The 27,555-nt window shown below is 38.1% G+C and overlaps 1 protein-coding gene across 1 annotated transcript; it reads left to right on the top strand.

Annotated features, from left to right (window-relative positions):
* Positions 1–20,575: 20,575 nt before the first annotated feature.
* LOC116249220 (serine carboxypeptidase-like 45) lies at positions 20,576–24,876 on the top strand. The gene is made up of 10 exons (XM_031622426.2): positions 20,576–21,377; positions 21,476–21,577; positions 21,657–21,752; positions 22,006–22,098; positions 22,188–22,267; positions 22,497–22,778; positions 22,862–22,986; positions 23,473–23,565; positions 23,923–24,040; positions 24,335–24,876. The coding sequence occupies exons 1-10, from the start codon at positions 21,119–21,121 to the stop codon at positions 24,482–24,484; spliced, it is 1,398 nt and encodes a 465-aa protein (XP_031478286.1). The 5' UTR covers positions 20,576–21,118; the 3' UTR covers positions 24,485–24,876.
* Positions 24,877–27,555: the final 2,679 nt, after the last annotated feature.

Here is a 27,555-nt window from a genome sequence, read left to right as displayed (position 1 = left end):
GAACGAACGCACTTCATATTTGTTGGCAGGTCCACTCCAATACAACACCTTTTTACCGCCGGATGAGAACGCTGGATTGCTGGGAGTAGTCGGCGCGGCTTCCCCCTACCGGTCTATCACAGCCTCTTCCACATTATTTCCAAAATCAGATGCTAGAAAAAGTAAAATGAGATACTAAAAGAAAGGCTCTCTCTCTCTCTCTCCACCCAACTAAACTGTGAAAACTTTTACAAAATATTCGCAGAAGGCACTCCAATTTTATGGTATAATTAACTTAAGCTGAAGTTTGTTTTTATTTCATTTAATGCATCTTTTTATGCAATAACAATATATCCGATTTGGCTCGGATATCTAACCGTTTGGAAAAATTCTGACGGAAAAAAAAATTGAATATCTGATTAAGAAATTGGATCGGACTCGGATTTAAAAAATGACATCTAATCAAATTTAATTTTTTGCTATATATAAATATTTGGTAGGATGAAGATACAAATTCAGATCAGATTTATTTTTAAATAAATATAATATATTTAAGTCTCTTACATATTAAAAATCTGCAAAATTCTATTCAAAATTATGATTTGAGTTCGGACATGAATGTAAAAATCAGATTTAGATTATGAAATTAGATTTTTGGATTTGGTTGTGACACTTCTTTGTTCATATTCGAATTTTAATTTGAATCAAATATAAAAATGCAGATATGGTTAAAGATGTGTGTGATCTCAATCTAATCCGTTGACATCCCTACAATTGTATACTAAATGCAACAAATTTAAACATGAATGTACTCTCTATCTCTTTAGGATTTGACCGGTGCTTCTTAAATTTTTTTGAAACATTTATTTTATAGGCATGTCTGAAGCAACTGAGTCGAGCAGGTCATTTTGGCTTGGCTCGTTTTACACAAACCAGCTTCGTCTTCTGTTCTACCATATATGTTAGGCTTAGAAGGATTGGATTTGGTCTCATTCACGAGCTATACATCGTATAAGAAATTACGATTACCTTTAAAACATTTTCTTCTTGCACTTTAATTTCATATACATAAGGAAGACCACCTAAGCAACACCAACTGAATTGTTAAAAAAAGATCATGGTACAAAAATGCTGAGTTCTCAAGGTAAGTCATTCAAGATAAAGTCGTCAAGTAGTCCAATTCTCCATTTTAGCTTCCAAAAAGGAAGGTAAAAGGAGGTTGAAAGGTTACTCCTTCTGTGACTATTTTCATGGCCACCACGTCTGACCGCTAGGCCTTGCCTGCTATGAACGAGAGCGTGCCTGCCTGATTTCTGGCCTTTTGACGAACGAACGAAGGGAACAGCATTGTGGTATGTTTCTTTACCTGCCCTACTTACAGGTACTAGTTGGCAACGAAATCTGGACTCTGCTGCAACATACGGCCGGCTTCTTCACATCAAGTGCAGTTATTGCTGAATGAAAGCGATAAATAGTCGAGTGACGACCCCTCAACCAATTAGATTTTGAATCAAATCACCATGGTCTGGTGTTGGGATGTCAACCTATTGGATTCAAATAGGATATATTCTTCATCATACACACTTATTCATATGTTCAGATTCAAATTTGGATTCGAACATGAAGGAAAAAAAGTCATCTAAATCCAATTTTACAATCCACATCTATACCAATATGAATTTTGAACCGAATCTGGCCGATTTTTAAATTGTAAGAGAATTGGGTAAAGGATATTTGCTATGTCACCGCGGTTCAGGTACGAATACTGGTACGGGTACGAAAAAACGAGTACGAGTACGGTGATTTTGCAAATCATGATACGGGTACGTTATTTTTTTCATGTGATAATATTAATTTTTTAATTAAAAAATTTGTAAATTTTAAGAAAAACAAATGATGTCATCACATTATTTAGATGCAAGAGAAATGGAAATAGCATCCGCAAATTTGACTTTGCTTTGAGGACAAATGGTTCTTCATATTCACCAATATAGACTGAAACAATCAATATAATGGTCAAACGGCAAAGAAAAAAGACGATAAGCATAATTCCTCACAACAACCACCATTTGCAGAAAAAGAGGAAAATGAAATAGCAACCAAAAAGAGGAAAATGAAAGAACGGCAGGGAATTTCGGCCTATTAACAAGGGACACTGCTCTGATGTTAGGGATTCACCATTCGTCGCCGCCGCCGACCATCTCTATCTGCCCAAACACCAGGCGGAAGACAAAGTCGAGAGGGAGGAAGGAGATGAGGGTCGGGCGTCAAAGGTTCGTGGTTCAGATCTGATTTCGACCTGAATCCAGATCCAATGTACCATCACGTACCACCCTACCCGTTTTGCCATACCGGCATACTGGTACGGATACGCGACCCTCACGTACCGCGGTGACATAGGATATTTGTTTAAAACTAAATTCGATCTGAATCGGAATGTGATCAGACATTTATCCAATTCCAAATCCGATCAGATCGTTTCTTAAATCTGATTCCTTAATCGGATATTATTATTATTATTTTCTATATCCTATTTTTTGGAACGGTTCAGTTGGATATCCAATCCAAATCGATTGTTATTTACAATAGGAAGACGGCTTCAAAACAATGGCAAGAGTGTAAAGATATTCTGCCATATCTCCCTATTTATACAATTTTTTTACTGCAATTTGTAACATTTTGTAGTAGTATTTTGGACTATGTAAGTAGGCATAGCATGAGAGTAGTAAATGTTTGCATAATCATTCAGAGCAAAACCTTTTAAAGCAACGCCAAGGTTATGTTCACTGGGCTTCTATGATAGCTTTTATACGAATTAGCACTCGTTCAGAATTAATTTGCAATACAAAGTTCAATGCTATGAACCCTTAACAAAGAAATATCTGCGATATTCCCTGCACCGACACCTGAGTCGGTTTTTCATTTCTTAGAAAAGTTTATAGATGTGTTGATTCAATTTTTGATTTGGGATACTTTTTCTTGTATTGTCCTGTCAAAATATCCACATTTGTAACTTTTAAGCAGTAATTTATATATCGGGGCAAAGTAGGTTTGATTTCCTTGTTTTTGGGATGCTGGGATGTAAAAGTGGTGGAAGTAGAACCGTCGCCACCTCCCTCTGCACCACCGAATGTGCATTCGTTCTGCAAGACCTTGAAGTGTGAAATTGATTTGCTTTCAACGATTGTATTCTCGACAATAGGACTTTGGGAATCATGGTCTAGTGGCTGCTGGTACTCGTCGTTTGTTCGACACTAACTCTTTATACGTTTTTGGTTTTTTAGTTTCTGGTGAGCAAGAGGAATATTTCATCCTACTACCTACAAAAGAATAGAAGTGTGCATGTGTATGTGGTAATACTTCATTGGTTACTCTCTTTACTTATTGGGGTGATTATTATAGCATTATTACCAGTCACCTTTTTCGAAAGTAGAGGATTAGGAGGGAGCTCAACATTGTGAAATGATGTATAAGTATTTAGTGGGGTAACCAAAAGGTCATTGTCATAGTTCATTGTGCATGCGAATGTTGAAAGTGTCCTTTTGTTGCTCGAAGGGCGTAGCATAGCTGGTCCAGCTGGGGGGGCGGTGAGAGCTTGTTCATCAGTTTAATTTCTGTGGGTGCTATTCTTTGGATTATTAAGGGTTGCAGGTGCTACTTCCAAGTTAAAGGGAGTAACCGTAAGTTTATCTGGTCCCGACACAGCTCTAGACCCTATAGGCAAGGAGAATGAAGGGGGTTTCGATCTCTCTTTCGAGCAGTGGTGTCTCTTCCCGCTCACTCAAAAGTGTGCCTTTGTTTTAGAGTAGGGCTGAGGTAAACATAAGACAAGGGGCTCACCATTATAGAAGAGTTTACAAATGGGTTATAAATATGAACGTTCCATTTCTTGTAATGTGGGTGCATGAGTTGCTTGTAATATGCCCATGGAAAGTAAGAAAAAAGCTATTTTGGAGCGTCTCTCTTGTTTTTTACTATGCTGGGTGGGACCTAAGTGTTATAATAGCCCCACATTATGTGGCCAAAGGGCATCGGAGGCCTAAGTGCCCACACATATGCAAAGCTGTTTTTGTAATATATCTACTCTCTTATTATCCTATTAAGCCCTACAACTTACTGCATTCTTTTAGTTATGGATTCACCAACAGATGTAACACAAAAGTTGACCAATTGAAGAGGACATAACATGCATGTATAAACTTGATTTTGTTAGAACAGTTAATGTCACAATTAAAGAATTTCTAGAATACATTTAAAATATCATGTTGCTTCGCTGGGCTTCGGTTTTTTGGAAATATTTTGGCAGACGTTGCCAACTATTACCATCAGCACATTTTATGTATATATATATATATATATATATATATATATAATATACATGTAAATTTAATGAAAACATTTTAAATTACCAGAATAATACAAGGCAATATTCATGTTTTTAAGTCACCAGGCATTCATGAAGCAAAGAAACAGCATTCAAGGGACCCGCAGATAACATCACCAACTTGTTGAAGACGATAAGTCAATTGTGTGTGTATAGTGGCAGAGCCAGAAAAATTAGCTGGAGGGACACTTGTTTAAACAAACTCAAATCTAGTTTGACACTTATATATATATATTATATATATATATATAATAATAATAATAATAATAGTAAAAATAAATATTTAAGATTTCTCTATTTAAAAATAAAAAACTTTTAAGAAGGGCAACTGCCCACACCAGGCACAATGTGTTTCCCACACCACCTACAATGTGGCTACGCCGTGTATATATATATATATATAGTAAAATTTGAATTGTAAATTTGACTATCTAGAATCACTCAGCTCCCATATATATATATATATATATATATATATATATATATATATATATATATATATATATATAGTAAAATTGAATTGTAAATTTGACTATCTAGAATCACTCAGCTCCCAGCCAATCTGATGGACGATTGATAAAAAAATAAGAGGAAAAAAATAATAGACATTCGAGTCATAAGAAGAAAAAAATAATAGACATTCTAGTCATCTAGTATTAGTTCATCATAATAAAATGGACAACCTTCATCAAAGAGCAAAGAACTAAATGTCTTTTGATAACCGAGTCACCATTCCCCTTACTCGGCTTGTTCTTCCCGTTGCATTCAAGAGCTTAAGGATCCAAGCATCCCAATTATGAGACCAATTCCAGCCCACGTGGACCACCCCCTTATCCCTGCTTAGAGTTGCTGGGCTCCATTCCAGGAGGCGTTTGATTGAGCCCAGCCCAAGGCCCACATCATTAATGTTGCACTTTGACCCACGAGACCGCGGTTCAAAGATCTTTTAGTGACCGATTCATACCTATGAGCTGGTCCCAGTTGGAGTTAATTATCAATTGGTTCCCCTTTACATCAATGCAACCTTTTGGTTCCGGGACCCGCTCAGACCCACTCTATCAAATGGACCCTGTCCCTGACCGTGCCTCTCAGCCCATTTAAGTCCTAAAGTAGGCCATTTTTTAAACTAGCCGTGTGTGCATTGTCAGAAGCTGAAAACCAGGGGACACTTTTGCTTTTTAGCCTTTTCCCCTTTGTTCTTATGACGGTTGCTTACATTTCAACCAAACATCAAGTAGTCTACGAAAAGCATTGAACATTTTGTCCAATTTTCTTCTTCCATTACCTTTCAGCTTGTTGGCTGCTTGTATTACAACCAATACAACGTGTTCAGTAAACAAAATCTAATTCTCTCCCACTTGAAGGAAAACTTTGGTACGGGAAGATTACTGGTTGTAAGACTTAAATTCTCTTTGTAAGATCTCCTGACAGCCATTAACTTTTCAAAAAACTTCATGCCACTTTGAATATAGAAAGGAAAGGAAGAACCTGCTGCCTTGTGTCTAAAGGCAAGGGAAAGTCCTCTCCCCAAAAATCTCTCCAATCTTGTGCAGAAGCAGAGTCAGAGCCTGTACCTCTTGGCAGCAGGCGAATATTATACGAGTTAGGACATTGCATAATAGCTCGTTTTCGTTGCCATCTTGCTTTAAGATAAGTTGGTCACTGTGTCATGGCGAAGAGAAAAAAAATGGCGGTCCAGTTTCTCTGCAATTATTCTTTTTCTGTGAACATTGGTACGAAGGATGCATCATTCTACATTCTTCTGCGCATTTCAACATCACTCTTGATATGGACTCCACTAAGCAGCAATGATCATGAATTTATTGTGGATCAATTGGCTTACCTGGAATGAACAGTCCAGCAGGAGTTATTAGCAATTGACTCTGTCCCCAACGACTGCCTGTTTGTCCTGTGCCAAGTTGGTACTTAAATGAAAAGAAGGTTACACGCCGGTACTTTCTGAAGATTGGACACCCTAGAAAGCTGATCATGACCAGCCTGGTCGTCTAGGTTACTGATATAAAGTGAGAGCAAGGTGCACTAGAATTCATGAAACTGTTTTACATCCAATGCGGTTATCATATAACACTTTATTTTGTAAGATCATATTTGGCTTGTTAAAAGCTTCATCATGGTTGGTATGCTGCTAAATTAACCAATCTTATTGGCCTCAACCAGCCAAAAACGAAAGAAAGAGAGGAACAAACCCCTCACAAAGAAAGAAGATCAGGTCGCCCTTCTTGAAGTACTTCTGCAGCTATTCTGTGAAGTATAAAGTTTTTTTTCTTTGGGTAGAAAACTTGTTTACCATTAGAAAAGCCCATCTGCTTCTACACGCGGGCGGGAAATAGAATACTTATTAGCTAAAGTATATATTTGCAGTCTAGACAAGTACCTCCCATGGGAATCGAAATCCAGACTTTCACTGGCCCATCAACCTGATCAGGTATGTTAAGCACCTTGGGGCTGATATTTATTGATGAGACTATTGGCCTTGAACCTGGACATAGGTATCATGGTGAAAATGGAAGCTCAGATTGAATGTGCTGCAGAAGAACTTGAATGAGTTCCTTTTCGATTCCTTCCCTTGACAACATAATCATGCCACAGTCCTTTCACAGACTGCTACGACTTGTACAAACGAGAAGTGCAATTAATCACTGCAGAGAACTAATAACTAACCAACAATTAGATCCACACTCTCTTGAATCGTTCTTGACAATGTCTTAAACTATTTTAACTACGACCAACTCAATAAATATTGTAAAAATGTAAATCTGGGAAAGAATGGCAGCTGGTTCTTCAGAATGCAGACACATCTTTCTCCTGGTACTTGTTGAAAGATCTTAATTTCGTCAAGTTCATTGGTCTCTCAGGCATGTGCACGCTGCAGAACCGTACTATTGTCCTCACAGTTCTGCAAATCCATGGCGGAGCTGAGTTTGATAGGCAGGAGGATGGATGGGTGCCAGAGGGACCATGAATAATGGCAGTCGCCTCAATGCACTCGAGAGACACTGTTGTTCTTTCTTCTTGGCCCTACTGCTGGGTCTGTAGGTCCACACACTCCTGCTGCCAACAATTTAAATTCTTGGATCCGTATCTCCAGAGATTTAATTAGGTAAATTTCATGATTTGACGTGACCTCCAAACAGGATCATGTGTTCATGATCTGACTTGTCCCTTAAATGTCATATATTTTCCCTGTGTATAAGCTTATCCTTAGGGAACAAGTGCGATCTAGAACTCCCACTGTGGTTGTAAAATGCAGAAAAAAGATAATATGGAAGTATATGTATTTGTGAAAATTATGCGACATAATATAATATTCTTTCTCATGATGTGATGCAGCTTTTGTATCCCTATAGAATATTCTCATGGCATTAAGAAATTATGTCCGATCATATCGTCTTCCACTTATCTTCCCTTTTGCCCTTTTGTCCTCACCCCCGGCAGTCCATCTTTAGGTGCACATTCCTGTTACTTTTCTTCCTCTTTGTTATTGCTTGTTTGTCATGGCTTTGTTTGCCTCATCCTTGCCGGTAAACATCGGGCCGGCCGGATACTCGCCGAGAAGTCAGGTACCTAACTGAGATTGGCCGAGACCACGCTGGCACAGCAGCTTCGTTCACAAGGGCCTCAACTTAAGTTGGCTCAAGTAGTACAAAGTACTAAGCAGGGTTGAAGTTTGAGCCATTTGGTCAGGAGAGTCTTTCATCAAATAACTGCCTGAAATTGGGCTGAATGTGAAACCAGCACTAGGGGCGGCGGAACAACCGGCCATCCAGCAGTGGTGAGCCCCAAAAAAATTATGGGGAGCATATATTTAGTATGAGTGACACTCATGAAACTTAGAACCATGAATCCCCAGTGGCACCATAGGCCTACTCCATTATCCCATACCGACCTTTAATGAATCTTTTGGTAAAGGTGGGAGTGGGACTAGAGGACTCATCCCGACCTTTAATGGATCTTCTTTGTAATAATAACAGTTTTCATGAATCTATTCCAAAAATTAAAAGAGGTTCATAAAATACTGTGATATTTAATGAATTTGCCTTAATTTTTTTTAAGTAAATTCATAGATCACCTTAAAAAAATGTTTCATGATTCAGTTTCTAGTTAGAGTACAAACTATTCTCATTGCCAAACAGCCCCCAAAGAGTCTATTTAGATAGTAACTCGATCGATTAAAATAGGCTCACTCCCTGGTGGAACTCTTTCCCCCTTATTATTTGCTTTCAGGTAACTTTTTAGGAAACATTCTTTGGATGGCAAGAGGTGCCATGAATTTTGAAAGAAAGGAAAAGAAAATATCTTTGTTGGTAGTTGTATTTATCCCTCCTTTCCCTCCAACAATGAAAATAAAGGGCCATTAACACCTCATGTAAACTTAAAGGGTAGTTTGACAACAAGACATTTGTGAGTGTCCCTGACCCCCAAAAATTGAAGCAAGTTCATGAAATAATAGATTAGTGTCAAATAAATTTACCATAATCTTTAAAGTATATTCATGGGATACTCAAAAGTTGTTATGCTGTTAAACTACCTCTGAACGACTAGTTGCGAAACTGTTTCAAAAAGTTGTGTCAGTGTTGCAAAAAAAGATGATTTCAAATTGAATCAAACCGGCTACACTGTTGTTCATCAACTGGCTTCAACAATTCAGCTGAATTAGTTATGAATCAACAAAAAGTATTAGTATACTTGATCTATATATATATATAGGAAATGAGAAAAATTAAAAATAGTTAAATTAACTTAAAAAAAAGTGTATTACGAAACATGCTTCTCTTGTATCTGCTGATGAATCGAATCAATTTGCCACTGCCTCGATTTAAGTCTACAGATCCTGGTTTCTGCAACACTGTTGAGGCCTTAAATTTTCTTCGAACTGGTTAGAAAACGCCTACCCGCACTTTCATATGGTTCCAAATATGTTTAAACAAAAAGGAGAAGGAAAGCAACGTTTCTTTTTCTGAGGGCCGGATTTCTGGCGGCCGGCCCCGCCACCTATCTTTGACTCGGCGGCAAAGATAGGTGGCAGAATTGGGGTAGGAAGCACAGCAATTGTCCATTACTTTAGGGGCATTTGGCACTGAAGCGTGGGTAAGCACTAAGACAACCGCCCGTGAATCTACTGAAATTTTATTGCTGCAAAGCACCAAACAGATGTGGATGCATGGGCTTCCACCAAATGGGGTTAATAATGACATGCATGAGCTTTTTGGCTCCTTCTTCTTTCTATTTCTTCCTTTTTCTGCTGCACAGAACGAGAGAGAGAGAGAGACAGAGTAAGAGAGGTGGTGCTTGACTTCTTGCTTCTGCTTCCTCCTGGCCTCTTTTAACTTCTTTAAGCTTTTCTTTTCCTTTTGTTTCTATGCTCAAAGAAGTTTGTGTTTGGCTAGCTTTTGTGTTTGCTCAAGCGTATTCATTTCAGGACCAGAAAGTATGGGCTCAACGAAGCATCGCCATCAACTTTTAGCACCTTATTTTCTCTTGGTCGTCAACCCCTCTGTCCAAACTGGCTTGTTTCTAAACTCCTAGAGTTCAATTTTACATGTGAAAGTTCAAATGAAATCAAGTGATCCATAATAATTAAATTTAAACGACAATAACAATAATATCACAAGGAAAATTTTCAAATAACACCTAAGTTAAGACCTGGTGATAATAGAAAAGATCTTTAAGCTTATATTATAATTAACTTTGTTAGTAAAAACCTACCGTTTTGCGCTTAAAAAGACATGGACTAGATGCCCAAGTCAAATTTCACAGTGTGCATGCGCTAAGAGTTTACTGTATGTACGTAAAGATCCCTAAGAGAGAGCGATCGTTTGACAAAGATGAGTATGAATGTATTGGGATGATGAAGAATGGAGATTTGCTTCACATAGATAGTCACCCTGGCCGCTTGGTTCTTTCATCTCTCAGGCCGTGTCGTCTCCATTATTGCAGCTTTTAATGGTGTAGTAGGATTCCAGAAGGCACATGGAATTGAATTTAAGATGGTTGGCGTTCACTGCAGAAGCCATAGTTGCTAGCAAGCAGCAAAACGAATACCCGAAGGAGAAGAACGCTGGTGAAAAGAAGAATGGGCAACATTTGGAAATGTGAACAGAATCTGAACATATCATCACTGCCCCTACAGAGAAGACAACAAAATGACATCATTCCGGGACCAAGCTGAGGGAAAAAGGATACAGCAGATATATATATATATATATATATATATAGGATTCAGAGGCTGTGGGCGTTTAGTGTGCATCATTTTCTTTTGTACGTGAACCAAAAAGAAGAAATTATACCATGTCATTGCAATACCCATGGAAAAAATGCTACAAAGTCTGTAAAATATTGGTGCTTTATGATATACCAGCAGAAAACCGTGATTGAGGAAGATTATTATTTTCTAAAGATTGATCTGACAAGCTATCACTAACAGAAATATTTGTTCAACATGATCTCGAGTGTGTGAATTTGGAAAGGAGGAACAAGAAACGATCATGTTCTTCATTTTTACATCTGAAAGAACAAAGTATCAGGTGACCTAGTCCGCCCTTAACGCTTATTAGTTCTGAAACAATATTGTTTATACAATGAAAATTTAATTAAACGTAATTTTTATATCGATTCAGAGGTTATTGGACATGAAATCGACAGTGAGCGCTGGTTGCATTGAAAGCAAAACTGCAAATAAATTGCGTTTTATCACAGAGAATGAGGATACAAGCAACTTTGATCTACCATACGAACCTATTTTTATCTTGCCTTCTTCATACTTTTCTGAAAAGAACTGGCAATAATAAAAAACCCACCTAAAATTTTCACATGTATAAAGGCACTCAAGTTTTTCTACGGTTTTCTAGAGAGGTTGTAAAATGGTTCATAATTGGGTGTTCCTTGAAGAAGTTTCTAACATTAGTAAAATATATCACACAACATGTTAAATACTAACATAGAAACTGGGTTATTTAAGAACGCTAATACAAACTAATGAACTTATAGTTTGTCGTTATTAAAGTTATTTTGATCTTCTTATCATATTAATGTGAGTTCAAGTTAGCAACAAACCTGATCTAACGGCCAACTATTATTTTGATTAATGGCACAAAACTTAGGCCTCTCAGCAACATCAAATGGTTGTAAGTATTTTTAAGGTGTTTTTTTTCTTCATAAAAACAAAAGAAAATCTTTGTCGAAATGTCTCCGTATCTGCGGCTCACGGACCCAAAATCTGCTTGACAGGGATTACCACCGCACCCGTGGGGTCCACCGCTGGTTCAACTTAAAGGATGGAAAAGGAAAGACGGTAACAGTGGGCCCCACCGAGGGAGCAGGACGCCCCGCCCCAGAAGACGTGTGGTTTCTCCTTGATATAAGATATTCCTCCCCGGGTTTGGACAAAGCCCGACGCGACAAACAACGGGTAGGATACGACCCGATCCGCATTCCTGTGTGGATCCAAACTCCGGTGCTTGGATGGGTCGTGGAGCAGTCAACTGTACGGCCCGAACCTCATCCGCGCGTCCCACAATACAACCCGATCCATGTTCCTGTGTGGATCCAAACCCCGGTTCTAGGATGGATCGTGGACCAGTCGACTGTACGACCCGAACCTCCTCCGCGCGTCCCAATATGTAACCCGATCCATATTCGGGTGTGGATCCAAACCCGGGTGCTTGGATGGATCGTGGAGCAGTGGCCTATACGGCCGAACCTCACCCCTCCTCCCACGCCTTGTGCAGGAAAAAGTGGGGCACTCCTTTTTTGTCAACACGCGGTGTGAAAACCGGCGACCCATTCATCTTATTTGGACAATTATGCAGAGAGTCAACAAGGTTTCTGTTCTGGCTCCTTCTCAAAAAGAAAACTTTTATTAATTTCATAGATAAACTTTATGTCCAAAATTTAAAAGTATAGTTCGACCCTTTCATATGAAAATTATTCTTGAGTCTAATGACATATAATTTTATCTAGTTGTGACAACCGGCGACCCATTGATTTTATTTGAACAATTTGTGAGCTGGATGCGGGCAGCTGCATGCGCGCACGTAGAGGCAGAGTCAATAGAGGTTGTAGCATCTCAAAAAGAAAACTTTTATTAATTTTATAGATAAAATTTTAAAATTTTTTATATATAAAAAAATTTAAAAATGATATTTTGGTTCATGTCCAAAATTTAAAGTTGTGATCCAACCCTCTCATAAAAAAAATTCTTGACTCTAATCACATATAATTTTATAATTTTATCTGGTTATGACGACCGGCGACCTATTGATTTTATTTGAACAATTTGTGAGCTAGATGTGGGCAGTTGCATGCAGGCACGCAGAGGTGAGGTAGAGTTAGAAGGGGTTTTGATTCCTCTTAAAAAAAAAAAACTTTATAATTTGAAAGAAAATTTTATGAAATTTCTTGTATTGTATATAAAAAATTAAAAAACGATATTTTAATTTGTGTGAAAAATTTAAAACTATAATTCAACTCTCATCATAAAAATTTCTTGGCTCTTAATCACATATAATTGTTAAACACTATGCCTGATTGGAGATGCAAGTTTTGGTCATCCAAACTTATGTTCTAATTGACTTTGAATGAGATCAATGGAACTTATGTCAGGATTACCACCTTTTTTGCAAAGATTGCGGTGCTCTTGCCCCATTGGCCCTTGCTGATGACCCAATTTTGTTTGTTTTGTGTGTGTGTGTGTGTTTTTTTTAAAGGTTCCTTTATTTTTTTTATCAATAAAATAAATGGGTTAAGGTAAGGGGCTTTTTACCTTAGAGCTTACACCGAAATGAGAACTGTTAGATTTCAACCTTTTGTAATAAGCGCAACTCTTCGATCATTTTTAAAAGAGTTGTTACAACTTCTTATAAACCATGGTCACAAATAAAGTTTTAGAGTTTTAAAAGATGATGTTTTTTGTCGAGTATAATATGACGATCTTAAAAAATACAATAAGTTTTTAAAATTTCAAAAAAGTAAAAAAAAAAAAAAAAGTAAGAAACTAATAGTACAAACATCAATAGATAAGAAGATTTACAACAAATAAAAATTAAAAAAATTAAAAAAAACACAAAAAAATGTGTTAAAAACATGTTCATTCGTTTTTAACGTTCTTTTAAAAAAATGTATTTTTTGAGTTTTAAGTGGTAATTTAATTTATTACATTTTTTTTTCACAAAGACATGTTATTTATGACACTGTTCTACACATGTTCTCTTAAGTTGATTCGATGATGAGCCTCGTGTAGAGACGTTGTAGCTATTGGGCAACTGTGTCTGCACTAGTTCATAAAATTTATACTTCATTTTCTTTGACTTTTTTTATATGTAAGTGCCATTTAAAATTTAAAATAACAGTAAGGGTATAATATATTCAACATATTAACAACATTGCTGGATCACATTAAGAGATCTTTTCCTTACAACTGCGTGTCTATAATAATACAACAGCGTCAACAATTATATCAATTTTCCTATTACTTTTATCACGCTAGCTAGCCCTTGTTATTTCGATTATTTATTTTTATCATTATTCAGGCGAGTGGAGAAGCGCACGGGGGTCGGCGCAACGGCCCGAACCAGCACGCCTACGTGCCCTCTTAAATTTAAGGAATAAGAAAAATGAAAATAAAGATGGGGAAAAGGAAGAGAAGGCGTACGATTCTATCTGGCAGCCAAACTATATAAATATATATTTAAAGGGTAATGATAACGTGGTTCGGTCGCGGTGGGGCCCGCGCGTGCAAGTGGGCCAGCTTAGGTACAGATTCAAACAGAGAATGTCGGACAGTCTTCTCTCTCTCGTGCCCTTCCCCTGTCAGTCTCGCCCACTCTTAACGTATCGGAAATCACGATACGAATCAGATATAAAACCGATCCATAGAAGCCTTGCTAAACGGTTGCTCATATACTGAAAAATCCGGTTCCCTTAGGTTATTTGGCTTACTTATTGGGGAGTAAATTTTATTAATAACTTTGGTCAGTTTTTTTTGTCGACCCACGATCCGTTTCACATTTTCCGACTCGGATCGGAAGCCTGGCGGGGTTCCTTTTGAGCTCTGACCACGCCGTATTGCTGGCGGGTGGAAGTCGCACGGGCGACGAGGCGTGGACCCGTGAACTGCCTGCCGGGTCCAGCTGTAGAGACAGAACCGTAATTTGGCTTGGGGGGCTTTGAAGAATCTCGAGGCGCGGCTGCAAGAGCAGAGACAAAAAGGACCGCCGATTTTGTCGTTAGGTTTCTCAGAGCCGCGTTTGGCGTTTTCTCAGTCTTCCCTGGAAAAGATTTGGCGCAGAGATGGTCCTTTTCTTTCTATCATCATTTCCCCTCGCACCTCTCTGGCTTCCTCTTTTTTCCACCTGAAAATTACTGTCCGTCTTTTTTTTTTTTTTTGACCTTTTTTCTGTTCACATTGGTTTGATCCCATGCCGGAGTAGGGGTGGAACCGTAACTTCTTCACCAGAAAGAACAAATTAAAGTTTTTAATTAGAGTCAAATATCATTTTCCAAAAATTTTTATATAAAACAAGTGAAATTTTCTAAAATTTCACTATAATTTTTTTTTTGAAAAAAAATTGAGGTGAGGCCAGAGTCCAAGCCCTTCCTTGACTCCACCACTAGAACCAAAAAAGTTTTTTTTTTATAAGCACTTAATACATAGTTAACAAATTTCAATTGATCTTGGAAGCAATATCCCAGATTTTGTGGAGCTGCCACATCTAACTGGACATAAGTTCATTCAAGTTCATCATGTAAATTTAAAGTTTTAGATTGAGCTTCGAAACTTATATAGAGGTAGAAAATAAAAAAAATAGGTTTGAGAACATTTTGTCTTGAAATTTCAAAAATTTAGTTCAAATCATGGCAAAAGTGAAATTTTGAAGAAAGGTTTTTACTCAGGTTTCACCCCATCTTCCCTCCCTAATATTTAAACCAGCTTCCACAAAAGAGTGGAGCATTGAATTGGAAAAAAAAAAATCAACTGGTAGAATTGTTTGGATTGATAGAAGTGAATATTGTCACGAGAATTTTTTATGAAGATTGTCATATGGTTAATAGAAGCTCCATTGGTGCTACTACATAGTGAATTTGAGATTTAGCATACTATATATTTTCATGATATTTTAATATTTTTGTCTTTATTCTAAACAGTAATGCGCAATGTTTTGTTCCAATCGGCCAATTGGGATTAAATTTTTTGCCGGTTAATTCCTCCCATTGGGTTTATGTATTCGGTTAAAAACAAAGATTTAATTCTCCTTGCATTGTTTCATGTTGCAAAAAATTTCAACCTGTGATGCCTCACTTCCTAAGTGGTCATAGCATTGGCGGAGCATGTTATGGCTCATAAGTCATAACAAGAGATCATGTGTTAGGAGATTAAAATGATAAAAAGTACTCATGAGAAATCCCTAATAACACCAAAAATGGTGTTGGTGAAAATAATAAAAATGTATTTTCAATTAATAAAAAAAATTTTAAAAACTCATTATCGAGCCCACCTGAGTTTATCAGACCGACCCGGGTCGGCCCGATAAATTATCAAGCCAGTCTAGGTTTCTTTTCTCTAAGCTCGAGCTCAAGTCAAGCTAAGTAGTAGGTACTCTAGGGCCACTCAACTCTGTACCCAGGCTTATCCAAGGGTGAAGGATAGTCATAAACAGTGCCATCATTTCACGCCTGATCATTAGTGGGAAAAAAATTTGTTTTGTGTTGTCATTTTAATTCCCACGGAAAGACCCCAACTAATTTTAATTGAGCAATTTCTAAAGATTGTCCTCATCTATGGGAATCACATTCTCTTACGTGATGTCCCATGAAAAGAGGATGGCAATCAATCACCAAAGTTGGGAATTTCTTGGGAGATTTTCGGTGGCTTTTGGACGTGACTCCCTACAGTCGCGGGAAAGTACTCTCTCTTGTTGCATCACTTTCCTAGGGAACGTTTCTCGTGTAGTATTTAACTTCCTTGATAAGAAAGTGACGAGACTTATCTCACTCAAAATATTTTTACCTCCTTACCTTAAGAATTTTGTATTAAAAAGTGGCGTGCGTCAGATTCTAATTATATTAAAAATATTATTATATTTTTAATTAACTTTTATGTACGCATTTTGATTTGTTATTTTAGTAAATAATTTATTAAAAATATACGACCCATTCGGTGTGGCAGCTTGGGCGATTTGATTGACGAGAGATGATTTTTTCCGTGCGTTCGATCATTAGCGTGGGTATCGACATGTCTTTTCGTTATTTTAAAATTTATAAACGGCGTTCCATTTCTTGGGGTAATTCAACAATGAAAATGCCTTAAATGATAAAATATAAAAAAAAAGTTGAAATTGATTAAAAAAAATTCGAAAAACGATTGAGTTCATGGTGCTCTAGACCCGGATTTTACATCCAAAATGGAGATGCTTTTTGAAAAATTAATTGAGTTGATCAGGTAATCACTCATAGTAGTTCACGTTGCTTCAATTTCTATATTCCATCACACATATATATATATATATATGTCAAAATTAAACTTAAATTTTGATACAGCCCTAACCAACCCATTTAATTATTGATCTTAACCAAACTCCCCATTGCTAACCCAGTGGCTAACATTATCAATAATATATAATATTGGAAGTGAGTTTCACAATATATATCAGCGGCAGAGCCAGAAAATTTTATCAAAGGGGCACAACTCTAAGTTGGGTTTCATACTTATAGGGCATCAACATGAGTTTGGTGTGGGTGTGACATTTGGCTGGACCTAAATCCAACTCCTTCGTAATAAAGGTTTTCAAGGATTGGTGTTGACTAGGGTGGGCAGTAGCCCACACCAAGCTCCACTACTGATATATATATATATATATATCAATCATATCATAACATCCATATCAAATTAGGGTGTGTTTGAAATCTGAATCTGATCTAAGATCTCTTTTTCGTAGGGCCCACAATGTAAACAAATACCTGATTTTACCACTAAGTAACAAAGAGAATTTGAGATCCTCAGTTTATGCCCAAAGCATCATATTTGAGGTTTCATGAGATGGATGGATGGTCAATTTGTGGATCTGAGATTCTCAATGATCTCGTATCATCTTTAAAAAAGAAGATATGCCAACACACCAGCATGTCTTGGTCCACAACCGATGGATACGGATCCACATCAAATGATTTTGCAAAAACAAGCGAGCTACTTGGTGACAATTGAGCCCCAGCCAAAGCTTGCACTCAATGGATTGGATTCAAATACTTTATATGACCGAATTTTTGCGAAAAAGCCAGATATGAGAAAATTTGAACATCAAATTAGGAATCAGATCATATTTCAGAATTCAAAAATAACATCCAATCGTTCAGTGTTAGCATCTGAACAAATTAAAATTTAGGTTCAAATAAATATTACATATCCAATATCCATAAACTTTGAAGTCTTGTTGTTAAGATATCATAATCTTGTCCAGATTAGTTTGTATGTTTAGAAGTCCGATTCAGAATTTAAAAGTCAGATTGAGATTGGATTCAGATAGAAATTCCTACAAGTGGTAGAGTATATACCAAACCTTCCATGCATGGCTTTTAATATTTCAGAGGGTAACGGTCGTTTTCGCCATGGCTTTTCGTATTGAATATATTATATATATGCTGAATACATTATATTATCACTTGGTGTCGCGTTCAATTTTATTCACAACGTCTACATGTTGGTGTCAGGTTCCCAACGAAGAAGGGCCACGGAATTCAGAAATAATGGAGGGTGGAAAAAAAAAAAAGAAAAAGAAAAGGGAAAGGAGTAGTGAACTTTTCTCTGAAATGCCTTCTGCAGCCCAACCCATTCTTTTTGTTTTCCTCAACTTTGCAGTCTGCAGAGCATGCTTTCTGAGGAACTGACCAACATTGTAACTACAAACTAGTGAATGATGAAAGGATGGAGGGTTCTTCTTTTTTTTTAACAGCCCATTTGATTCAACGAAGATCTTTCTCTTTCGGAGTGAGTATTTTGGAACTCACCATTATAAACTCGTTGAATATATAAGGTTATTCACTTATTTTCAATCTTCAGATATAAAAAAATTGAATGGTGATTCGGGTTTTTTAGAGAATATATATATAATGTTTTCTCGGTGAGTAATCCGATTCTCATGTTCACGCTCTATACATTTAACTTCAATTTAGATACAGGTACAAGAATTTTCAACAAGCTTGCTTTCCTCTCTGAACTTGTTTATTGTTTTCTCTTATTGAAAAAAAAAAGCAAATCGTTCATAAACAACAATATTATAAAACATGAAAAAAATAGAATGACAATATGGATAAGAAGAAAACAATTCGCATAAAATTGTTAGTGGACTGTCTCTCTGTGTGGAATCAGAATCCTGAAGACCATAAAATTCCATTCCGTGAAACCTCGTGTGATGATGAGTCAATTCATTGATCTGAGAAAACAAGAGGCTTTTTTTTTTTTTTTCAGTGTAATCTGTCAGCAGTTGATTCTTTGACTACCAAAATCTTCCATTAGCTGTTTTCTCAAAAGATTCACAACTTGGTAGCATCAGAAGATGACTGAAAACTCATTTCTACACATTTTTCACAAAAGCAAAAGCTATATCGTGTTCTGACTCGGGTGGTGCTTGCAGGCAATACTCTAGCAGCGGCAGCGTCAGTACCATTTTCATGGCGTCTTCAGGGTTGCAAGTTTTGAACTTACTTTCGATACCTAATCATTGACAATGGCCGCAAGCGTCTCAGTTTGCCTTCCACACGTACAATTTTCACACAAATGATGCATTTGGTTACATGGGTACTCACTGAAAGGCTGAGTGTCTTAAGCAGACCAATATATCATCACCAAGAGCAGAGCATCTTCATCGGATTCTGAAGATGGTGTTCATGATCTCTGGTTCCTGCATCATTACCTTGAAGTTGGCAGTGAAATGTACCGTTTTTTTGATGGAGCGAACAGTGACCTAACAGTCTGCAGATCACCAACTGAACGATTTGGAGCTGAAGACGGAATAAGTGGAGACTGCAACGTCTATATACTCCGCTTGATCGAATTTTTAGCAAAGACGTGAAGTTTTCAAGGAAAACAGTACAGGATCTGATTCTGCTTTCATATTTAGGTACTTTGCTTGAATTTATCGCAGATGCACCGACACAAATTAAATTAATGATTCCAAAGACAACGGGAAATGGTTTTAGAAGCAAAATTTTGTGAAAATCGCTGTTTGGATCGAATTATAGATTTTCAGGAAGATTTGGAAACTCGGTATAGAACGAAGCTGCTTTGAGAAAGATCAACAACCAAAGGATACATCAAGCAGGGTAAGAAAATGAAGTATAGAACCATGCATGCAATAAGGACTAATTAAAAGAGATAATGTTATGTATACGGTGGTAATTCACACAGCTGTTGGTCTAGCTAACAAGTGATGACATTAATATGGATAATCGATTTACCAAAAATTTCACACCAACTATTGAACCAAGATCAAAGAAGACCAGCATTTTTTTGCGACGACCATCTCATGCAGGGCCGGGGTCGCGCTCAATGAAGGGCGAAGCCAGGATTTTGCCTGCGGAGGGCCAAATTGTAACGTCACACAGAATATTAATTTTTGAAACTTTTTCACGGAGCCAATACCTATTTTTCAAAAGTTATGCAGGGACCAAACTCACAATTTTGAAATTTTAAGAACAGGCTGCCTAATTTTATACACTTGGGCAAGCGGCATTTCAATTCATCCAAGATTTTGGTGTGTAAAGTTCGAAAAAAGACAATCAGAATTCATTAAACTTGACTGCCCTTACAATTCCTTACTCACCATCTATTTTTAGTGCGTTTGAGGTAGTGAGGGCATGATACCAACGCCATTAATCTCAATAATTTTTAAATACAAACTTTCTTAAGCAGTAAATCTTATAGCCAATGTCATCAGGAAGTCAACAAGTTTGGGACAATGAATTATTGGAGAGGGTTTGCTTCCGAACCACCACCAACTTTTTGTTCTACCTTTTCCTAATTAACAATAGCAAGTGTTTGCTGGCTGCAACCGTGCAGGTGATTTAGGGAAAAGACGGAGAGTGCACTTCTTCGGAAAAGGCACCGGATCATGTGTGATGCGTCAGAGACTTGTTGTTTATTTTTTGAAGGAAGAGTGTGAATCAGAAAAAGAGAGATTGAAAAATGGGGAGATGGGAGGTAAACTAAGCAAAAGGCGAGAGGGGGAACAGTTCAAGCCTCCACTTTCTTGACATCTCCTCCCCTTTTTCAAACCTGCAAAATCCTTGATTCTGAGTCGTTTTCCATCTCGCTCTCCCTCTCTTTCTCTCTCTCTCTCTCTCTAACGGCTCTTTCTCAGTCCCGAAGGTGACAAATCTTGCTGCCAAATAATTATCCTTATATGGAAGTTAAATATATGAAGAAAGGGAATGTCTTTGCTTCTTTAACTGCCCCCATATGCATCTCTCTTTCTTTCTCTCGCTCACAAGAAATTGCAATACAGTAGATCACCAAGAATAGTTGCCTATCGGGTTATTATAGCTTTCATTTTTCTCTCTACAGATTTCACTTTCCAGCCACCCCTCTCTCTCAAAAAGAAGAACAATGACTTCAACTACTTCCCCTATTTAATAGCTGTCCGACTTCAGTTTTCGGCTGCCACTCTCTCCGCTCCCCTCACCCCCTCTCTCTCTCACACACACACACACACACACACACAGGACTGCCATCTTCCTCAAGTCGCAATGCCAATAATGAGTTCTACACCATGGAGAACTATGGCCATTGCGACTCTTCTGTTGCACCTGAGCTTTGCAGCAGAGGTTTATTCTTCTGCAATCTCTGATAGAATGACACGACTGCCGGGACAACCGCCAGTAAATTTTCAGCAGTTCGCTGGATATATTACAGTGGATAGGAAGAGCGAAAGAGCTCTGTTTTACTACTTTGTTGAGGCGGAAACTGACCCTTCCTCTAAGCCTCTTGTCATCTGGTTCAATGGAGGTCTGATCTTCATCATTTGCCTTGGAATTCTTGTTAGATTTCACAATTTGGGTCTGAATTTCTTTTGTGGCTGTCCTTCCCTTTTATGTGCTGGTCAGGGCCTGGGTGTTCGTCTGTGGGAGTGGGAGCTTTCTCGGAGAATGGTCCATTTAGGCCTAGTGGTAACATTCTGGTGAGAAACGAGTACAGTTGGAACACAGGTATTGCTTGGTATTTCTTTTTTACCTTCTCTTGATATTTCTTCGTTCGATTAGCATATGGTTGGTTTACGTTTTGCAGAGGCGAACATCTTGTATGTGGAGATGCCAGCAGGAGTTGGGTTTTCATATTCAAGAAATATGTCTGACTATGACGGCATGGATGATGAGAGAACAGGCAAGAACTATGTCACTTATCTACAGCAACCTCCATTTTCAAGAACATTTGCTTTTTCAAATACGTGGGGAGGAGGAAATTATATGAATCTTTATTTCTGAGGATGAGAAAATATGAAACCAGAAGGCATATTTACGCATAGATGTAGAAATTGGTTGGTTTGATAGTCTCTGAAATTGGGCCAGTGATTCATCTTATCATTTAAAATTTCGTGCATTTGACTAAATTATTGTGTTTTTTTTTTCGGTTTCAGCAAGAGACAATCTAGCATTTCTGCGACGATGGTTCATCAAGTTCCCCGAGTACAAGAACAGAGAACTCTTTATTACGGGAGAGAGCTATGCAGGTAGGCCATCTCTCCACATTGGAATAATGCCTTCAAGATGTGAATTTTCTTCCTTCTGTCCTTACCCTTTGCTCGGTATTTCTTGCCAGGCCACTATATTCCTCAGCTAGCTAAGCTCCTGATTCGAACGAACAAGCAGCAGAAAGTGTTCAACCTTAAAGGCATTGCTGTGAGTTTCAAATTCTGAAGGCATTCTTTAGTTTGATAATGTGGAGCTTGCTTTTGTCATAATTGACTTCCTAATCACTTGTTAGCCCGTTGCCAAAACAGGGACTCTCCCTTCTCTAAAAAGAAACTTGAAAAGAGCTTCCATTTATACTGTACTGTAACACGCCGAATGGACTTGGTTAATACTGAATTTTCTGCGTCGGTCTTTCTTCTTTTGGTTCTGTTGGCAGTTGGGCAATCCACTTTTGGAGTTCTATACTGACTTTAACTCCAGGGCGGAGTTCTTTTGGTCTCACGGACTGATATCAGATCCTACATACAGAATTTTCTCACAGAGCTGCAGTTATTCCCGGTACGTTAGCGAGTATTACAGGGGAAATGTGTCATCAATCTGTTCGCGAGTTATGAGCATAGTGGGGAGGGAGACGAGCAAATTTGTGGACAAGTATGATGTCACTCTTGACGTCTGCATTTCATCTCTTCAGATGCAATCTCTAGTTCTGAAGCCCACGGTGAGCCAGAGATACTGAGTTGTCCACCCTTGATTTCCCTTCACTTTGGTATTCATCGTGATTGATGCCGTTCACCATTGCAGCAAATTACAGAGAAGATAGACGTGTGTGTTGAAGATGAAACTGTCAACTATCTCAATAGGAAGGATGTTCAGAGTGCTCTACATGCTCGACTTGCAGGAGTCTCCAAATGGGAAGTGTGCAGCAGGTTGGGATTCTTTCTCTTATCTTTGCATTAATTTTCCCCTCTAATTCAGGGCACTGGATATTGATCTTTCCAGTGTAATCGTAAACATCCTGATTTTCACATCAAAAGCTGCAAGGGAGATTCTTTTCATAATTTCACAAAAATAGTGACCAGACTGTTGCTTCTTTCAGCATGAAAAGACCAAAATGAGAGTAACAGACGAAAAAAACTCCTTTTTATGATCCTTCAAGTCTTGTAAAAAGTTTTGTACCCAGTGAGTGCCATTTGCTTGGGAGGATGTAAAATATTGAAAATTTCTTTTCTGCTTCAGTATCCCTAAAAGCCTAGGACCAAAAGTGCTAGTGATAACATCATAACAAGTATGAATTTGCTATATACCTGCGGGGATGACGAGACGAAGTTTGATTCTGGAAACGGGTAAACACATATAGTTATTTTATTGTTTCATAATTAGCTTTAAATTTTAAAAATTTGCACTTCTTTCAGCGTCCTGGATTACAACAGGCTTAATTTGGAGATCCCCACTATCTCACATCTTGGATCCATCGTGAAGTCTGGCATCCCAGTCCTGGTTTACAGGTTATCCTCCATTTACAATATCTTTCTCTGTTGACATTCTGTTGCTCTACTTCAGATAAGTGTAAATGGGCAAGGGCCATTACTTGGTGCAATGGTCAAGTACTGGCGCTACCAGTTGACAAATCACGGGTTTCATCTTCTGGGGAGGGTAACTATTCCAACAAAGGCAGAAGGTTAGGACCTTTACTATCTGCCTGGAACCCTGTATCTAACAAGGGACCACAGTGGGTATGGTCATTTTCCAGATATGTGTTAGGCATACAAGATTCTGAGAAAATGATTAAAAAAAAAAAGAAAAAAATGACGGGCAGCTGTCTCATACTGTTTACCTTGTTATCTTTCTTCATTTTGATGCAGTGGAGACCAGGATTCAGTGATTCCTCTGACGGGAAGCCGAACTCTGGTTCATAGATTAGCTGCTCGTTTAGGACTCAATACAACTGTTCCTTACAGAGTCTGGTTTGAAGGGAAACAGGTAACAAGCGTCTCTTTGATTTACAGCATTGACAAGTTGGCAAATCTTTGTTTTGTTTTTCTTCCTCATCTCTGTTGATTTTCCGTGAGGATAGCGTTCTTTCCACTTCTCTTCAGCTCAGAACCGCCAAAACCAGTTGGCAAATTTTTTGTTCTGTTTCTCCTGATCTCAATATGTTTGCTGCATAATGCTGGAAAAAATGGAAAAGCACAAAGAATTATAGTGGGTTGTGGTCTTCTGCTCCAAATGTGGGATTCTTGATATCTCTAGCTGGCGTTTTCCTTCTTTTGGCAGGTTGGTGGGTGGACACAAATCTATGGGGATATGCTGTCATTTGCCACCATTAGAGGAGCTTCTCATGAAGCTCCTTTCTCACAGCCACAGAGGGCCCTCGTGCTTTTCAAGGCATTCCTGCAAGGAAGACCGCTCCCTGAAACTTTCTGAAGTTGGTGTGCAGAGTGCAGAGTGTTGGACTTTCATTCTGATCAACTGATCAGTCTTTGAGCAAATGGTATGTGAGTGTGTGTGTGGATTTGAGAAAGGTTTTGTCGCGAGGAAATAAAACAATCCAGAAGATATCATTGCACTGGTTTCGTCAGGTGGTGTGGAAACCAAAATGTCACGAAAAAGTTCCAAAGCTTATCTGCCAATGCAAAATTTCAGAATCCAGATTCCTAACTGGGTCAAAATTGTGTTCGCTCTCTCTCTCTCTTTCTCTCTCTCTCTCTCTCTCTGAGGTAGGTAGTTGCAACTTATAACTTCTGATCCAGTAACATGGAAAGATGATGTACTAATTCGAATTCAATTGCCATTAAGTCGAGAACCTTTCATTATTCCATGTGGGGTGGGGGTGTGTGTACTGTGTTATAGTAGAAAGCAGTTTCCTCACGGTGTGTGTGTGTGTGCGTGCAACAGCTTTGCACTTGCAGAGCATAGAAAGAATTTATACCCAAGTCCCTGTCTCTGTTCTGCCAGTTCCTTGTCCGGCGTTTGCATTCGTTTAAACTAAATGGAACGCGTCAGTCCATTCAGTCTGCCGGAACAGCGATGCAAACATGCTCCCTGGTACACAGGCAGATCTATCATGAGCTCCAGCCGGGTCCACTAATAATGGTCAAGGTATGTGCCACCAAATTGAGTCAAAACAGCTGGAAAGCTCGCTTGCTTTAGAAAACCAGCAAATTTGCAAACCCGCCATGGTTCTCGAGTCTTCAAATGCAGCCCATCCTCTCAGTTTGCTAAATTCTATTCTTATTTATATTGAATTGTGGCTCACTCGTTGCTACGGAATTCTAGTTTAAGAGCATCAGGGACAAATGGCTTTCAAAATGTTGACTCATATCCTTTCATGTAGTGTGTTGGCGACTGTGGTGGGGGAGGAGCAAAACTGTCCATGATGATGAAGCCTGGTCGTTGTCAAAGATCATGGCAAGAAGTGCGTGGAAATCTTGCCAAGAAGCTTTTCTATTTATTCTTATTTTCCATCTTTTTGTCATATGAATGTTTGTCCAGTTTCAAGTTAGCCCAATGTTGTAAACGTGTATGCCTTCAGCCTTCGGTTATTGAAAAAAAAAAAACATGCACTATGTTGTTGTTCTTATTGTATTTACACATTTATATCTGTCAAAATCTCATTTTAATGACATTGATTTTTATATCGCCAGGAAAAATATCCACTTTTAATGTATTTATTTTGATTTTCTATGCACTATGAACTAAATATCTTTAATATTGCTTTTAGTAAGCCTTTAGTGGCGTTTGCAAATTGTCATAAAATGTCATTAATGGCATACATATATGCACCATTAAACATGTTTAGTAGCAATTTTTCTCAAGGGCACTAAAGAATCATCAGTGATGCAAGAAATTAGCCACAAAAAGTTAACATTGACATTTTTTTAATAGCCATTGAATGTCTTTCTATGGAGTTTTTAGTATGCCATAGTAGTTCAATACCTATGACTTTCCCTTTATATAAAAACGCCTACTATGGCATAAATCCATCGTCACTGAAAATTCTTCAGTGGCACAAATGAAACGCCACAGAATGCGTCCATGTATGGTGTTTCGTTACCATGCCATAAAATAAGAATAGTGTCATGACATTCATTGGTGTTTTTTGTGGCATTTGTTATGCCCCACAAAAGATGTTCAGTGGCACATTTTGAACGTCACTGAATATCGTTTGATCTTGTAGTGTCAGTTTTATTGCGCGTGCTCGAGGTGGAACAAATATTTCGCTGGTGATGTTCAATCCCATCTACATTCGTCATCATTATGATAATCCTGAGAATGTTCATGTGTCTCAACTTCTCAACGAAGAAAATTATGGTACTTGGAATAGGGCCATGATTATGGCTCTCTCGGCTAAAAATAAATTAGGCTTTATTGATGGTTCTATCACCGAACCAAAGAAGGACGATCTAGATCACCCTCTTTAGGTTCTAATATGATTCTCCTCATGGATTATGAATTCAATTAGTAAGGAAATTGTGAGCAGTGTTGCTTATGCAACTACTGCTTGAGCAGTGGCGGAGCCAGAATTTTTTGGCTATGGGACAGTAGTATGTGAAAAAAATTTCAAACTAAAATATATATATGTTATTTTAAAAAGACAAACAAATCATACCAAACTGTTTGAAATGGAGATGCATATGAAACTGTTTGTATTGTGCTTAAGGCATACCCCAAAATTATCCTCTAACAAGCATGCTACATGAGGAACAATAATTGCAGATTCTGGTAGCTCATGAATCTCACATTCTATAAGAAAAAGCTAAAATTACAGTATTTTTACCAAAGTGAAACTTCAAAAGATTTTTTGACAAGATAGGATGGAGCACCTATGTGTTAGACATAGAACAAAAGATTTTACAAAGCTTTCAACCAGAAAATCAGCAGGAAAAAGGAGACTCACGAGGATTAATTTTTTGGAAAAAGACCCCAACGTGGGTCAAAATTTTTCAACATGAAGGGAAAACTAAAAGAATGGCCAATATTTTCCAACAACGTGACAGAATATAAGTTATATAACAATAACATGAAGATGCAGCCAGAAGACCTCAAACCCCACAAGATTCAACCATGAACAAACAGATTACAGAAGTCAAACTCCTCCATCCACCAGAATATGAGGCAATGAGGCAAACGCGTTTAAAAAGGGGGGGGGGGGAGGAGGGGAAATGAAAACCCAAGAAGAAACGATTCAAGAAGAAGAGGAAAAAGCACAAAAATCAGATTCTTCCAAGAGCTTCTTCTGTTCTTTAGTACAAAAATCAGATCAAGAGGCATGAGGCAAAAACGTTGAAACTTGAAAAAAGGGGGAAAATGAAAAAAACCCAACACATTTGAAGAACAAATGATTCAATCATTCAAGAAGAAGAAGAAAGAAGAAGAAACACCTGGCGCCGCCGCCCTGCCTGCTGCTGGCTGCTGCCGCCCTTGGGCATTGGCCGGTGGCCCTTGCGGCCTTGCCCTTCGCCGTTTCGTGGCTTCGGCGCTTCTCCCCTTCGGCC

This window comes from Nymphaea colorata, chromosome 2 (assembly GCF_008831285.2).
Source record: "Nymphaea colorata isolate Beijing-Zhang1983 chromosome 2, ASM883128v2, whole genome shotgun sequence".
Lineage (NCBI taxonomy): Eukaryota > Viridiplantae > Streptophyta > Magnoliopsida > Nymphaeales > Nymphaeaceae > Nymphaea > Nymphaea colorata.
Note: the sequence above shows the minus strand (reverse complement) of the source record. Positions and strands in the feature narration are given on the sequence as shown.